Source organism: Myotis nattereri, assembly GCF_964212035.1.
Source record: "Myotis nattereri genome assembly, chromosome: 3".
NCBI lineage: Eukaryota > Metazoa > Chordata > Mammalia > Chiroptera > Vespertilionidae > Myotis > Myotis nattereri.
The window spans coordinates 149,707,759-149,724,620 of record NC_138077.1 but is presented as its reverse complement, the minus strand read 5'-3'; the positions used below and the strand labels follow the sequence as shown (position 1 = coordinate 149,724,620).

The 16,862-nt window shown below is 37.9% G+C and overlaps 1 protein-coding gene across 1 annotated transcript in view; it reads right to left on the bottom strand.

Annotated features, from left to right (window-relative positions):
• Positions 1 to 6,560: 6,560 nt before the first annotated feature.
• KYAT3 (kynurenine aminotransferase 3) overlaps positions 6,561 to 16,862 on the bottom strand; it is a 63,249-nt gene continuing 52,947 nt past the window's right edge. The window contains exons 12-14 of the mRNA XM_081087814.1: positions 13,832 to 13,908; positions 13,488 to 13,574; positions 6,561 to 7,867 (exon numbers count right to left, since the gene is read on the bottom strand). Coding sequence (XP_080943940.1) covers positions 7,805 to 7,867; positions 13,488 to 13,574; positions 13,832 to 13,908 — 227 coding nt within the window. The 3' untranslated portion in view covers positions 6,561 to 7,804. The remainder of the gene's footprint in view (positions 7,868 to 13,487; positions 13,575 to 13,831; positions 13,909 to 16,862) is intronic.

Sequence of the window (16,862 nt, the reverse complement as noted above, 5' to 3'; positions counted from 1 at the left end):
AAAATAAATAAATAAAAGTAGTGTTATAAGTCATCTCAGGAATTTACAGAGTAAAGGGAGTTATGGTGTTAGAAGATGCAGCATTCGGTTTCAGCTAAAATATGATATTATACTTTTGATGGATAATTAATAAGAGGGATAAAAGAGTTTATGAAAATAATACTACAGATATGATAACCACTTGTCTTGGCAAATGGACAAAATTATTCATTTATTTACTTATTTGATTTTTAAAATCCTCACCTGGGGATATGCTTAGAGAGTGGAAGGGAGATAGAGAAACATCAATGTGTGAGAGAAACATCGATTGGTTACCTTCCGTATATGCCTTGATCGGGGATTGAACCGGCAACCTTTTGGCGCACAGGACAACACGCAACCAACTGAGCCACTCCAGCTGGGCTCCACCTTTTTAATCATGAGATTAAACAAATGAAAGTTTTACATATTATAAGGAAAAAGAGCTGAATTAAATGTAAAAGAAAGAAGCAGCTGTATAATATGAGGAAGTTAATATTGATTAGAAAATCCAATTATTTCTACAATTTATTTTGTTATATCCCAAGATAGCTGTTTGTCAGCAGGTGAACTTCCTATTCAATTGGCATGACTGAGTAATTAGATGTATTCTCAGAGCAGCAATAAAATGAAATTCTCATGTCTCAGGAGTGTAGCTGAGGTTTTTGTTTTGTTTTGTTTTGTTTTACCCATGGGTTTATCCAACTGAGATGAAGGAGACTTCTTGTTTTATCTAGAAATAATTTAAAATATTTGGTGGCCTGGCCAGTGTGGCTCAATGGTTGAGCGTCAATCTATGAACCAGGTCACAGTTTGATTCCCAGTCAGGGCACATGCCTGCGTTGCAGGCTTGATCCCCAGTAAGGGGCCTGCAGGAGGCAGCCGATCAAGATTCTCTCTCATCATTGATGTTTCTATCTCTCCCTCTCCCTTCCTCTCTGAAATCAATAAAAAATATATTTTAAAAATTATGTTAAAAAATATGGTGGTTGTGTGGTTATAGAATTGTTTTCATCATAGGAATGATTGAAAACATTTATGAATTTGATGAAGATTTGTGACCTTTCTTTCATACTAAGACCTTTAGTCCCCCATCATCTTTTTCCTGGGCTCCTGGAGCCTTCTAATTGGCCTCTCCTGAGAGCCTTCTAATTGCCCTCTCACTCTCTGCCTCCAGGCCTTTTCATCAGGTCAATTTATCTTCTAGGAACAATTTGTTCTTTGTACCATATGCTCAATATCAGGCAGCAATGCTTTCATCCAAAAATAACAGAAAACTCTATTCCAGTGACTCCAATAAATAGGGGTTTTTTTGTCTTATGCATTAGAGTCTGGGGTTAGCTACAGTAGCTCCAAATTGCTTCCAGGGCGTCAGTCTCTTCCCATCTTTCAGTTCTGCCACCCTTATTATGCAAGCCTTCATTCTCATTCTAGTGGCTCTACGCATGCAAGATGGCTGCTGCACCTCCAGGCCTCACTTCTACATTACAGGTAGGAAGAAGGTGGAAAGGCAAGGAGGACAAAAACTTTTGGGCCAACTTTACCTTTTATCTTTTTCCATTTCAGGAAGCTCTTCTCCAGCATTTTTGACTAGTTGGAATGGAAGCTGAGAAATTGGGTATTTGGGCTTTTTAGCCTCTCTAGTAGTAGTAGTCAAAGGCGAAGGTGGATATTATTGAATTTTGGATAGCCAAAATATAGTTTTTGCCTTATTCTCTATCTGCCATGAAAGATTTTCAAAAAAATTCTTCATTGTTTGTATAAAGTCCATATCTCATTATAGTTCAGTATAATATCATAGAACTAGAGGCCCAGTGCACCAATTTGTGCACAGGTGGGATTCCCTCGGCCTGGCCAGTGATTGGGGATGATTGGGAGGGGCCAGGGGGAGCGACCACAGGAGGTTGGCCCCAGCAGCAAGCTAAGGCATGGTCGATTCTGTGGGTGAACCAGATTTGGGGCTGCGGGTGCAGATGAACCAGATTCAGGGCTGTCAGGGCCCCAGCAGCAAGGTGTGGGTCAGTGTGCTTTATAGCTACTGGCCAGTCGTCCGTTCTGGTTGTTCCGGTTGTTTGGTTGTAATGGTCACTTAGGCTTTTATATATATAGATGACTTCTTTCATAACTTTGGGAATTTGTAGATAACTTATCTTGATATTTGCTAGTCCACCCTCACTAGTGAGAGCTCTTTGGAGAAACACAAGCACTAGTATGCTTCTATAGAAATATATTTATTTTAAGAAATTGGCTCATGCAATTGTGGAGGCTGGCATGTTTAACATCTGCAGGGTGGGTCTGCAGGTGGGAAATCCAGGAAGAGGAAATGTTGCATTCAATTATGAAGTCAGTCTGCTGGCAGAACTCCCTCTTGCTCAGGGGAGGTTAGTCTTTTGCTCTATCAAGGCCTTCTACTGACTGGATTAGGCCCACCCACCTTATAGAGGGTAATTTGCTTTACTCAAAGTCCACCAATTTAAATGTTAATCTCATCCAAAAATAGCATTACAGAAACATCTAGTTTAATGTTTGGCCACACATCAGGACACCAAGGCCCAGCTGACACATAAATTAAAAGATATTTAGGATAAATCTAGGAACCTGGAGATCGTTAGAGAATTTAGAATAATATTATGTGTGGAATCCAGATTATAGAGAGTTGAGAGTAAGCCAGGAGTATGTGTGTATATGTTTGTGTGTGTGTGAAAGTGGAATCATCACATGAGGAAAACTCTTTCAATAGTTATTCCACTTTGCACTAAATCTCAAAAATCCAGAACTGAGTCTTTAGTCATCTTTTTGCTAATATTGACATATTTAGTGCTCTTATCCAATCTCATGTCTTTAACTGTCATTAATATGCCACAGACACTCAAATATACTAGAGGCCCGGTGCACAAAACTTTGTGCACTGCGAGGGGTGGGGGTGTCCCCTCAGCCCAGCCTGTGCCCTCTCACAGTCTGGGACCCCTCAGGGGATGACCACCTGCTGGCTTAGGCCTGCTCCCCGGGGGATTGGGCCTAAGATGGCAATCAGACATCCCTCTGGCAGCCCGGCAGCCCTCGGGGGATGTCCACTTGCCAGTAGGGAGCAGGCCTAAACTGCAGTTGGACATCCTTAGCGCTGCTGAGGAGGCAGGAGTGGCTCCCACCACCACCGCTGTACTGGCAGCCATCAGCCTGGCTTGTGGCTGAGCAGAACTCCTCCCATGTGAGAGCGCCCTGACCACCAGAGGGCAGCTTTTGCATTGAGCGTCTGCCCCCTGGTGGTCAGTGTGTGTCATAGTGACCAGTCATTCCCAGTCCTTCTGCTGTTAGGGTCAGTTTGCATATTACCCTTTTACTATATAGGATAGAGGCCTGTTGCACGGGTGGGGGCTGGCTGGTTTGCCCTGAAGGGTGTCCCGGATCAAGGTGGGGGTCCCGCTTGGGTGCCTGCCCAGCCTGGATGAAGGGATGATGGCTGTTTGCAGCTGGTCACACCCCCTTCAGGGTGGGAGCCCCCACTGAGGTGCCTGTCCAGTCTAGGTGAGGGGCTGAGGGCCGTTTTCAGGATGGCGGGTGACTGAAGCTCCCAACCTCTCCTTTTTTTCTTTTTTTTTTATTCTGGGATTTATTTACCTTCTATGGCTGTCACTGGAGCTGAGAGCTGGCTTTAGCTCTGAGGCTTGGCTCCAGCTCTGAGACCTCAGCTGCTGAAAGCAGGTATCTGGGCTTTGTTTAGCTTCTATAATTGAAACACTGTTGCCACTCAGGCTCTGAGGCCTGGCTGGCTGAAAGCAGGTTTCTGGGGTTTGTTTAGCTTCTATAATTGCAACATAGTTGCTTAGAGTGCAGCTCAGAGCTGGGTGGTGGCAGGTGGGGAACCTTGGCTTCCTCCATCACTGGAGCAAGCAAGCCTCCTGTTCGCTTCAGCTGCCTGGCTGCTGGCCGCCATCTTGGTTGGCAGTTAATTTGCATACCGCCCTGATTAGCCAATGGGAAGTGTGTTGGAGGTATGGTTAATTACCATGTTTGTCTATTATTAGATAGGATATATATATATATATATATATATATATATATATATATATATATATATACTGAGTGTCCAGATTATTATGACTGGCCAGATTATTATGACCACCCCATCAGTACAATGAAGTGAATTAGTTATGCAAATACTACTAATAATAAAACCTTGAGAGTATTTGCTTAGGAAGTTTTCAATATTCAGTATTTTTGGAAGTGTCAATGTTGATCTATTTCCTAAATATTAAAGTGTTTTTAAACAAATATATTTTTCTTGATTTCAGAAAGAGGAAGGGAGAGGGAGAGATAGAAACATCAATCAGCAGCCTCTTGCATGCCCCCTACTGGAGATGAAGTCAAAAATCTGGGCATGTGCCCTGATCAGGAATTGAACCAAAAACCTCCTGGTGCATGGGGCTATGCTCAACCAACTGAGCCACACTGGCTGGACTAAATATTAGAATATTGATAGACATTTTTGTTGTCCCCAATATGGAACAATTATAAGCCATGCTACAAAAAATATTATCTTACATATTTTGTAAAAGTATGGATGGGATGGCACACTGATTCTCTGGATCAAAACATTATCCTTATGCTAATCTTTGAGGGCCTACGTTACTTCTCTGACTTAATACCTATTACTCTGTGCCTTGGTTATTCCATCCAGCCATGCCAGACTCTTGGCGCTCATCAAACATTTCAGGCACCCTCCTCTTAGAGCTTTTGCACTGGCTCTTCCTTCTTCCTGAAATGTTCCTCCCCAAGATCTTCACAAGGCTTTCTCCCTCCCTCCTCTAAGTCTGCTTCCATATCCCTCCACGAGACTCATCTGACCAGCTTAAATTCTAATTTGCTCCCCTAACACTTTCATTTCCCTCTTCATACAATTACTTTAGTTTTTATAAGTTTTACATACAACATATTTCATTATGTGTCTGATTTAGTCTCTCTCCCGTGCACAGAAGCTCTAGAAGACAGAGATCTTTATTTGTTTCCTAATATATTCTAAGGGCATATATAGTTCCTGGAATACTGCCTGGCACATAGAGAGTGTTCAATGAATATTTATTAAAGGAAGGAACAAAGTAGAATAGAGGGAGGCAAGAAGGGAGAGAAAGAAAGATAGAAAGATTTTGCCCTGAAGAAAAAGAGGTAATAGGGTGGTAGAATCAGGGAAAGACTTTTCTGAGATGACAGAGATGTGAACATGTCTTACTTGTGAGGAAGAGAGAGATCCAGTCGAGGCTGAAGACACAAGAGAATGGACTGAACCAAGCCCCTGAGAATGTGAGGAGAAACGGGATCCAGAGCACAGGTGGTATTGAGAGGGTTAACTTTAAACGTAGGCAGATAGAGTAGGGGTTCAGTGGGAAAATAAAGGCAGGTGGAACATAGGCAGAGGCAGACATGGCAGGTTGAGCAAGCCTGATCACAGGAGCCAACCATGCAGAAATAATAAAATGTTTCTGGACTCAAAGTGGGAGGCATGGGGAAGCGAGGGAGGGCCTGCAGCAACAGGGTGTGCCGACGCATAGAAACAGAAAGTTCAGATTTGTTGCTGGGCAAGAACAATGGCAGGATTGGGAGGATGAGGGGACATTGGGGGGATAAGGACACATTTGTAATATCTTAATCAATAAAGGGGGAAAAAAGAATAATGGAAGGAATCAATCAGCTGACAACACAGATATAGAAACAGGCTTGTAGCAACTATATACCCCTGGACTACAAGGCTTTAAAGGGGGCAGCCCATTATTGCCCCTCCTGCCCACCCCCATGAGGGGAGTCTGAATCTGCTTGTAATACATTTTCCACACTTTTGCTTAAATCTTCTGGTCCGTGAAGCTCATTCTTCGGAGCCGGGAGATGACCCCAGGAAAAAGACCTCGGCTCACTGTTCCTCCGGTTATCAGTATGATTAGCACTGGACAAGGCCACAAAGAGTGAGAATTTTATCAAGTCCCCAGCAAGAGTGTACAAGCTAAATTTAAAAATTTGCATGGGATTTGTATTGCTGTGTAATAGTTTGCTCTTGAGGCTCTGGGCCTCCTTCTGGATGGCTGAGCCTGGTACTGTTTAACCACAATCCCCCCAAATCTGTCCTCATTCCCAAGGGGAAATGATGAAAGGATGGATGCTGACATTCATGTCAAAAGTTCATTCTGGGGATTCCTGTTGCGATTGCTGGTCTCATTGCTTCTTATTCTTTTTCTTTTTTAAAATATATTTTTATTGATTTCAGAGAGGAAGGGAGAGATAGAAACATCAATGATGAGAATCATTGATTGGCTGCTTCTTGCAAGTCCCCTACTAGGGATCAAGACTGCAACCCATGCATGTACCCTGACTGGGAATCCAACTGTGACCTCCTGGTTCATAGGTCAACACTCAAGCACTGAGCCACGTGGGCTGGGTGCTTCTGGTTCTTTATATTTTTGTTTTCTTTTTCACAGAAGCAGGAGATGAGGTCACTTAATTGTGCTGTTGGTGGTGGGCTTTGAGGTGTGAAGAAGGTTGGATATTTTTATTATGGGGAATGAAAGAATATTAGAAATTGCTGCTACAGTAAAAGGTAGAGAAAGCTCATTAAGGGGTTATAGAAGAGTTAAGGTCAATGATGCGTATTTATGGTTGTTACAACCTGTCCAATTGTGCATTTTGCTACAGCAGTGCTCTCAGCAGCCCAAGTGATGGGTGTTTAAATCTAAGCTGGGTGACGAAGGGGGTAAAAATAAGGGGACTGATAGGAATAAAATACCTGTAGAGCGTTCTATGGACAGCAGCAGTGATTATCAAACTTTAATAGACATAAGAATCACCTGGAAAGGGCCAGATTTTGAAATTATTATTCAGTAGGTCTGAAGACTGGAATATATTTTCAACAAGGATCCTAGTTGATTATGATGTAAGTGGGCCATGGATAATTTTTTGTGAAATAGTGGACTTGAAATTATATTGAGTTTAAAGAAGTGATATTTTGAGAGGAGGAGAAGAGAGGTAGATAGATAAAAGGAAAATATAGTAAGGATAGGTGGTTACAATGTGAGATAACTAATTTATTATTTCAAAGGTATAACAGCCTGGAGTGATAAAAGGATCAGGGTGTGGCAAAGGGAGTGGGTGGCTGAAGTGGAGGTGAACATCACCAGAGATGAGAAGGTCAAAGTACCAAAAGCCTAGCTAATCCATGTGGACCTTGAAGCCATCTCAGATTATAGCAGTACTTGGGATAGAGGCAAAACTGTGAGCACAGTTCAAAGTCAGTGAAGGGGAAAGAACTACCAGTGGGTAGATCAAGCAAAAGTATGAAGTCGAGGAGGGTGTAACTGGTTAAGAGTTTTTACACGGTGATGAAGAAGTAAAATTGGCTAACAAGGGTTGAATGTTTGTTTGCTAGGCTCTACATACTTCAGTCCATTTCATCTTCACACACAACTCACAAACTTCATATAACGTAGGTGCTATTTTTATTCCCCTTTGATCAGAAACTGAAGCACACAGAGGGTAAGCATAAACCAGCATCTCACATTTCTTACCCACAATGCTTTATTGACTCTCATAAAAGGCTAGTGGAAGGTGTTTTAATACATTCCAATTTAAAAAAAATCAGATCTCCTGAATATTGTTAGGGATTAACTTGCTTGGAAAAAACAATTGAAATATTTCTCTAACTGTTATTTGTATTGAAATATTTGTTTTTGCAATATCCAGTGAGTGGCAGTACTAATAACAATTCTAGGTCATCTAATAGAAATAGTAAAGCAGTTTGCAGTTATCAAGACTTCTGTCTACTCCATGCCTTGATGATTTCTTCAGCAGCATCTAGTGTACTGTCTTTCTGTAAATAAATAAAATATTTGTCATTACATATAAAAATAAATTCAAGATGAAGTGAATATTTAAACATGAAAAATGTACCAAAGTTATTTAAAATTTTTTTTTTAATTTTTATTGATTTCAGAGAGGAAAGGAGAGGGAGAGAGAGATAGAAACATCAATGATGAGAGAGAATTATTGATCGGCTGCATCCTGCACCCCCTAAAGGGGATCGAGCCAATAGTCCGAGGGCCAATGTTCTATCCACTGAGCCAAACCAGCTAGGGCCCAAAGTCAGTTTATCAGGAAGAGTTATGCAGTGATTTGGGAACCAAGTGCTCCTCAACTCCAGGTAACCTGAATGGGTCCAGTTGAGCTCCAGCCTGTCCATAGCCTCCACAGCAATGACAGAGCCCCAGAGCACTCATTAGGGAACACACCTTCCCAGCAAATCAAGTCACTGGAAACCTTGCCTATTTTAAGACATAACCCCAGCAGAAGCATGAACAAAGTCTGGAAAATGATGTCTACAGTGTCTTCCCTCACGTTGGTAGCCGAAGACACAGGCCCCAAGCTCTTCAAGAAGCCCAGTAGCAAATCATAAAAACCAATTATTATAATGCTATGTCCCATTGCTCTCTAGCTGGAAAGAGGAATGAACCTCACAAGAATTCAATAGTAGAGGAATTAGAGAAGTGTGATGCCTATCACTACCTCATACTGTTTTAGTATGCTGGCTGCCGATTCTGGGCACTTCACTGCTGCTATACTGACACCAAAGAAATCTACAATTTTTTTTTAGATTAAAAAAATTAAAGAAAATTTTCAGTTACAGTTTACATTAAATATTATTTTTTTATTAATTTCAGGTGTACAGCACAGGGGTTGGACTATCATATCCTTTCAAAATGTTCCCCCCAATATTTCCAGTACCCACCTGGCATCATACATAGTTATTACAATATTATTGATTGTACTCTCTATGCTGTACTTCACATCCCCATGACTATTTGTAACTACCAATCTATACTTGTCAATCCCTTCATCTTTTTCATCCAGTCCCCCAACCACACTTCCCTCTGGCAACCATCAGTCTATTCTCAGTATCTATGAATCTGTTTGCTTTGTTCATTTATAATATTGTTCTTCAGCTTCCACAAATAAGTGAAATCATATAGTATTTATTTGTCTTTCTCTGACTGACTTATTTCACTTAGTGTAATACCCTCTATTTTCATTCTAGTATGGATATCTGATCTCAGTAAAGAGAATTTTCAAAATACAAATGCAAAGGCAGACCTCCAAAAGAAAAAACAATCAAATTAACATACAAATACAGAAGTAAGACAAAGAGTACACATTACACTCCCACTCTCAATCTATCTATGAAAGTGTCTTACGGAACTTTTTAGTTGTCTTGGTTGTTCCTAAGCTAATAAATAAAATTTCATTGCTGCTTTAATTTTCATTTCTCTTACTAAGAGTAAGGTGGTACATTCTTTCATATACTTGACAGGTACTAAGGATTTTACCCATAATCATTGTACAGTGCTGCTTTTTTGGCTTATTCTGCCCTAAATGCAATCTGCTTATTTATTATTAATTAATAAATTTATTTATTTATTGGATTTCCATTTTCTTTTTAAATTTTTTAAATTAATTAATATATTTTTATTTCCATTTTCTTGGCATGTTTTGCCATCCTTTCATTTTTAGTTTTTCTAAGAGGTTGACTTTCCCTAGGGACTTCTCTGTATTGCTCCGCTATCTTCCAATATAGAATGCTGATGTAAAGGAGGTGAGTCCACACTGATCCTCATATCCTGCCCCCATGCCAGCCTTGAGCTTTTTGTCTAGATGTCAAAGAATCACTTCTTTATCTTTAAAGTTCAATATATTAAACAAGGTATAGCTCAGTGTTAATCATTCTGTGACAACTTTTCCTGAGATAAGGTATTCCTTTTCAATTTTAAATTGTTTGCTTTTTGAAATGGAAAGTATTCTCAAAATAAAGCTATAAAATACTTCCCTGGTTCCATTTGTTCTGCTTCCCCCCCACCCCCAGTGACTAGATATTTTATTTGTCTATAATTTTTCTAATATTTTAAAATTCTTTGTTCTTTTCCTCTTCTTTTTGCTCAGTCTTGTCAATTCTTAATGTACTTACAGAAGTACTTAGTGTTTTCGGTGCTGTTTGTATTACCAGTACAATTATCAATAGCTTTATTTTTTTCCTTTAAATTTCTTATGTGGCTCTGACAGCTACCATTTCATTTTCTTATATTATCTTACTCTATCTTCCCCGAACTTAGTCTCTGCTTTCATCTTGTTTTATAGGGTTTGAATTTGAAATACTACAATTTTTATTTGCTGTATGGAAACATTTTTTCTGTGAATATTTTGTCTGACACTTGTTTTTAACTTGTATCTTTCTCTTTTTTCCCCCTTATAGTATCTTTTTATAGCTTCATAGCTGGCTCCTTTTTTTTTTTTTTTTTGCTCACTTTTGATCGAGTTCTGTTTGTAAGTTCCCACTGCCATTACACCTACTGGTCCTAGTGTTCTGGGTAATGAGCTTGCTGCCTGCTGGCTTTGTCTGGATTGGAAGATGTTTTTGCAGATTTGGAGAAGGGAGGAGCCAGGACAGCACTAGGAGACAGCAGAAATTCTTCCAGACTCACAGTAAATTTTAATATGATTGATGTAGAGTTCTTTTAGATTTTACTTCTTCCTAACTAATTAGCTACCTCCAATTTAATATATCTCCTCCACAATGTCTCAGCACACTTTTGCAAAGTGAACAGGGTGAATGAATAAATCTATAGCCCAATCAGAATCTTTTCTTCACCCTGCCTCACACAGGTTCCAGATGACATGACTATGTTTCTGCCCTGCCTCTGCCCTGAGGCCACATGGGTCTGGAGAAGCTCTCACTGCCGGTGCACTTACTGTGCCTATTGTTCTGAATAATGAGTAAGCTACCTGATGGCTCTGTCTGTAACTTGAAGATGTAGAAGCAGGAGCCTTTCTAGGTGTCTTCTCTGTACCATTATCTTCACTGTTCTTGGCAACTCTTTATCATTTACTAGGGAATTTGTTTTGCATTCTATTAGTTGTAATTTTTTAATTCTCACTAGAGGACATTGAGAGAGAGAGAGAGAGAGAGAGAAGGAGAGAGAGAGGAGAGAGAGAGAGAGAGAGAGAGAGAGAGAGAGAGAGAGAGAAATACTGAAGAGAGAGAGAAACACTGATTGGTTGCCTTCCATACACTCCCAGACTGGGGATCAAACCCTCAACACAGGTATGTGCCCTGCCTGGGAATCAAACTGGCAATCTTTCAGTGCATGGGATATGATGCTCTACCAACTGAGCCACTCCATCCAGGATCCTAGTTGTTATTTTATTTTTAAAATAATTTTCATGGAGAGAACAATTTTAAAACTGGAAGTCTAATGTTATTTTTTCCCTCTGTTAGTTCTATTCAAATAATATACATCTAGAGCAGTGGTCCCCAATCTGGGGCACATGCCCCACAGGGGGACAATTTGATTATTAAGGGGGACAATTTGAGAATGAGTTATTAACAGTGATTTTTTTTTTTTGCATTTCTTATGGTTCTAGGGGCCTCATATACAGTATATAAATATATATTGTGACATATTTATACATTTCAGTTCTTTATTATATGTTTTGAAACTTTATTTGCTATTGGCCAGTAGTTAATGGCCTTTTAGGCTTTCTCCAAGTGAAGTTTACTTTTTGAATAATAAGAATTATATGTCACGGGGGCATCAGAATTTTAGAGATGCTTAGGTGGGGCATGGCCAAAAATAGGTTGGGAACCAGTGCTCTAGAGATTTCTAGATCCACTGTAAGATGAGAGTATTAATGGCCTTCCTCTTCACCACACTTTAGTCAATTAAATTTGATATTGTTAGGTTGTTAACATTCATATTCTACTATGGGGAGTCCTCCATAGTCTATAGGTTGCCTCTAAAAGTTGAAAACAATGTTTATCTCAATCTGACTCGGTTTACGATGAATGTATTGGTGTAGAGAGTGCCTTAATACCAGTATGACTGTTTTCAGTAGCAATCACATCTTAAAAACAGCAATATTACATTCTGATTTTTTTTCACAGATCTGATGATAAATTCTTTCAGCTTTCATTTATCAGTGACGTATATATAATTTTCTGTTTTAATGGACATTTTCCTAGATATAGAATTCTGGGCTGATCTATTTTTTTATGTCAGCATTTTGAAGATGTCATTCCATTGTAACCTGGTCTTCGTTGTTTCTATCAGTGGTTCTCAACCTTCCTAATGCAGCGACCCTTTAATACAGTTCCTCATGTTGTGGTGACCCCCAACCATAAAATTATTTTCTTTGGTATCACAAAAACAATTTGTAATTATCTATGTGTTTTCCGATGGTCTTAGGCAACCCCTGTGAAAGGGTCGTTCGACCCCCAAAGGGGTCACGACCCACAGGTTGAGAACCGCTGTAAGTAGTTAGCTAACACTCATATCTGCTCCTGTGCCTGTGAAGTTTAGTTTTTCTCTGGCTGCTTTCAACATCTTTTTTTTAAAAAAATATATTTTATTGGTTTTTTACAGAGAAGAAGGGAGAGGGATAGAGAGCTAGAAACATCCATGAGAGAGAAACATCGATCAGCTGCCTCCTGCACAACCCCTACTGGGGATGTGCCCACAACCAAGGTACATGTCCTTGACCGGAATTGAACCTGGGACTCTTCAGTCCACAGGCCGACGCTCTAGCCACTGAGCCAAACTGGTCAGGGCTGTTTTCAAAATCTTATCATTACCTTTAGCAGTTTGATCATGGTGTGTCTAGGCATAGGGTTGTTGTCTTTTTGGTATATCCTGTGTGGGTCACTGAACTTTTAGATCTATAGGTTGCTTTACACCAAATCTGGAAACATTTCTGCCATTATTTCTTAAAAGATTTTTTCTGTTACATTTTCTCTTCTTTTTTTGGTACTTCAATTACATGTAAATTGTCACTTGATACTGCATCACAAATGTGAGGCTCTGTTCATTTTTCAAAAGTAATTTTCTTCTCTGTTCTTCAGATTGAATAATTCCTATCGATCTGTATTCAAGTGGATCTTTTATTTCCTGTCATCCTCAATGTTTTATGTTTAATGCCATATACATTTTCTTATCAGATATCACCCTTTAGTTCTTGAATTTCCACTTGATTAATTATTTTAATCTGTCCACTCATTATGACCATATTTTCCTTTACATACTTATAAAATCTGCTTACTTATAATATTTGCTTTAAAGTCCTTGTCTGCTAATTTCTCCATCTGGGTCACCTTGAGATATGTTTCTACTGACTGTTTTATTTCCTTTATTAAGGGTCATCATTTTTTGTGTCTTCACATGTCTAGTAATTTTTGATTGCATGCTAGCCATTGTAATGTTAGATGGTAAGATGTCTGATTATGTTTAAACTTAACACTTATTCTGGTACACAGTTAATTTCACGGCAGCGAGATAAAATTTAAAAATTGCTTATAAGCACATCATGTCTAGAAAGAGAAAAAAATGGTGATCAATACATAAAAATGAAAGACATTATAAGTGTGTTTTTTAGTAGAACAGAAAACTTACTTTAATAAAGCAAAATCGCACAAACTTCTCAAACTGTAACTTGGTCTCTTTGTTACAGAATGCTGAAACTGGGATGGCTGAGAGTTTCTAAAAAATAAATTGGAAGGTAAAACAAGAAAACTACTTACATTTCACATATCAATCCTACACATTAGAAAAAATTGATACTTCTAAGTATTCACAACAATTAAAAAAAAAAAAGATTAAAAAATCCTCCAAATAGGCACTGGTAGACTATCATGTAACAAAATTATAGTTAACATTGTTCAAAGCATGTCAGCAGGTTTCCTTCATAAATTAACTATAAAATACAACACAATATTGCAAAGGCCAATAACTTTTACCTTATTTTTAGTCATCCATTTCACAAATTTATAGTCATAAGGTTCATTGCTGTTCTTCATATCAGAGAGGTCTGCATCTAAAACAATGAAAATTAGATAATCTATATATTACACCTGAGGCAATATGTATTTAATTTGTCTGTTAAATTCAAATTTTTCTTATGAGATATTCACAAAATCTGCTGAAGTCTCATACTGCACATGGTGGGGTGGAAAGCGAGATGTCACAGATTAGCTTTACCGATACTCTAAGGCAGTACTCAAATATGCATCTGATTGATTATATTTGTGCACACACCCCTTAGCCTTGGAAGAGAGTAGGAAGGGAAAGGAAAGAAGTGTTGCCTTTCTGCCTAGGAATAATATAAGGGTCTGTGATGATTATTAAGGAAATGGCATCTAAATTTATAGAGTATTCATCATAACACTTATACCTCCAAGAAGTCATCGGCAAAGGTAAAGCGCCTGTATTGCAATCTATCATTATCCCCAAATCCTAGGTTAGTGTCTAGCATATAAGTAATAAAAAGCATATTTGTTGAATGAGTAGACTAATATTACTCATTATTTGTTAAAGGGAAGTATCTGTGTAGATCTTCCAAGTGATATCCTTTACTGTTTATCTCTTTTTTCCATACATTATGCTTTTAAAAAAAATGTTAAATTTGGGAAAAATATGTATTCCTATTCTTATGTCTTGCTCCAATCTTGCTTCAAGGTCTGGGCTAGATATTTCTCTGGCATTCAACTTCAGCAATTCATATTTCATATTGTTTCAATTTCATTGATTTGTACTCTTAGATCATTTTGAATAGCAGAAAGCTATTTTGATGATTACTGTAATCATTGAAATTTTACAATTTATTGTTCAAAACAGACTGAGACAGTTTTCTTCCCCCTAACCCCCCCCAATGAATACTACCGGGTCTCTTTACTTCATGGTGTAAAAACCTTGACAGTGAAGAAAGTTTCACCTATATTTTTTAAAAAATCTTAATATGTTTTTACTTAATGATTTTTATTTCTAATCTCCCCTGTGCTTTCAAGAACATAACAATCCCATATAATAATGCTAATGATATACTACCACATATTGAGCATTTACTATTTGCTAATAAGCATATTAGGTAATTCTCTCACTTATTTGTCTTACAATTATAAGAGGTAGCTATAATCTTCACTTTATAGATGAGGAAATTAAATTACTATTTCAAGTATTTCACATTATATATATGTGTATGTAGTTAATTCATGTTTGGCTCTAACAAAAATGATCACTTCAAAAAGTTAGAGTCTAACTACAAATTATGTGAAAACTCCATGTGACATGTACACAATAGTAGTGTATTCAAAGGTGACCCAGAGAAAGGAGTGATTGATTACCTATAGCAATAGAAGGAAGTAAAGGAGGATATTAACTAACTGCAATTGATACTAGCTGTACTACTTATTCTAGCAAAGCTTAGAAAAGAGGAATTCATTGCTGTGGTGCTTAAAAGGAATGAAGGCAATAAATATAATTCTAAATATTTTATAGTTACAAGAAAGCTAGAATCTACTTCTTTTGAATACTTAAGTCAGAATTCTTCAAATAAACTAAAACTATTTACTAAAGGTACAAGTTTGAAGCATATTATAAAAGCATTTGGGTATTTAAGTAACCTATGAAAATCAAAATTGGTTTTTGTATTCCCACTATCTCTTCCATAATTTTGTACCATCCTATCCCACTAAAACAACTGTAATAATCTTCTATTTGTCGTCTTATCTTCTAATCAAATGTTTTCATTTTTAATTCTAGGATGAAGGTCACTGGTGGAGAGAGCTGCTTAGTATGGCAGAAAAAAAAAAGTTCCCTGGTGAGGGCATGGATCTCTGGGTTCAGAGCCTAGCTCTGCTACTTATTAGTTGATTAACTTCAGTAAATTTCTTGATTCTCTATTTCATCTTTCTCACCTATCAATGAGGATGTACTAGCACCGATCTCATTGGACTTTAGTGAGAATATGACATTTGTAAAGCTCTTAGGATAATACCTACTATATCATAAATGCTCAAAAATATTAACCAGTTAGCCATTGCTATGAATTTTAAAGGGAAGTCATTACTATGTTCATGTACTTTATGGTTTATTTTTATTTTCAAGCTACCATCAAATGAGTGTTGTTGTTTGCTTTAGTCTTTAGTATATGGTGGGACTGCCTCTAGTACGTGGGAGAATTTTTACATTCAAATTAATCTGAGCATAGATGAATGAGTAAAATAAAAGGAACTTGTCTTCATATATAGAAGAGTCTTAGAGACATTACATTTTCCCCTACAGGTGAAGGAGGACAATGAAAAAGAAAGTTTTCTTTTTTTCCATCATTACAAAAAGTTTTCTAACCAAAATCCTTTCTATTCTTATTACAACCAGACTAGTTCAAGATCTAAGACTTAAACTAGTATTTTATGCAGGACTGATTGACTAAAGATAGAATGGGAAACTGTTTAAGAGCTTAATGCAATAATCCAAGCGAAAGTTGCATCATTGTCCTTTTGATGTTTAATGTCACAATGTGATAAATTTTTTTTAGGATTTACTATCTCAAAAAGTTTGGTTTCAGGAAAGAATTATTTTCATCTAAAAAGTTGTTGGGCTTCTTTTTATTCAACAATTAGGTAACTAATTCCATTTGCTGCTACGAAGTTTGGTCTTGAGTTAATAATGCTAATTAGAATCCTAAATAAACCTAGGTGACTGAAATATTTACTTCTTCCCCCTCCTACGTACCAATGATTTTATTTTATGTTATAAGTAAACACACACATTATTGTATGAAAGACTTTTCTTTCTTTAAAAGGGTGATTTTCTTTTTTCAGATTTAGACCTTAATTTGGATTTGAGTAAGTGTGAGCCACAGTGCTCTGCTCATGTAAAGGGCTTAATATAAATGGGTCAAGTGAATTTGTGGCTGGGTTTAAGGCAAAACCAGCAATGCTAAGCATAAATGTAAAGCACATTCCTTCTAGAATCCAAATGCTCCAAGTA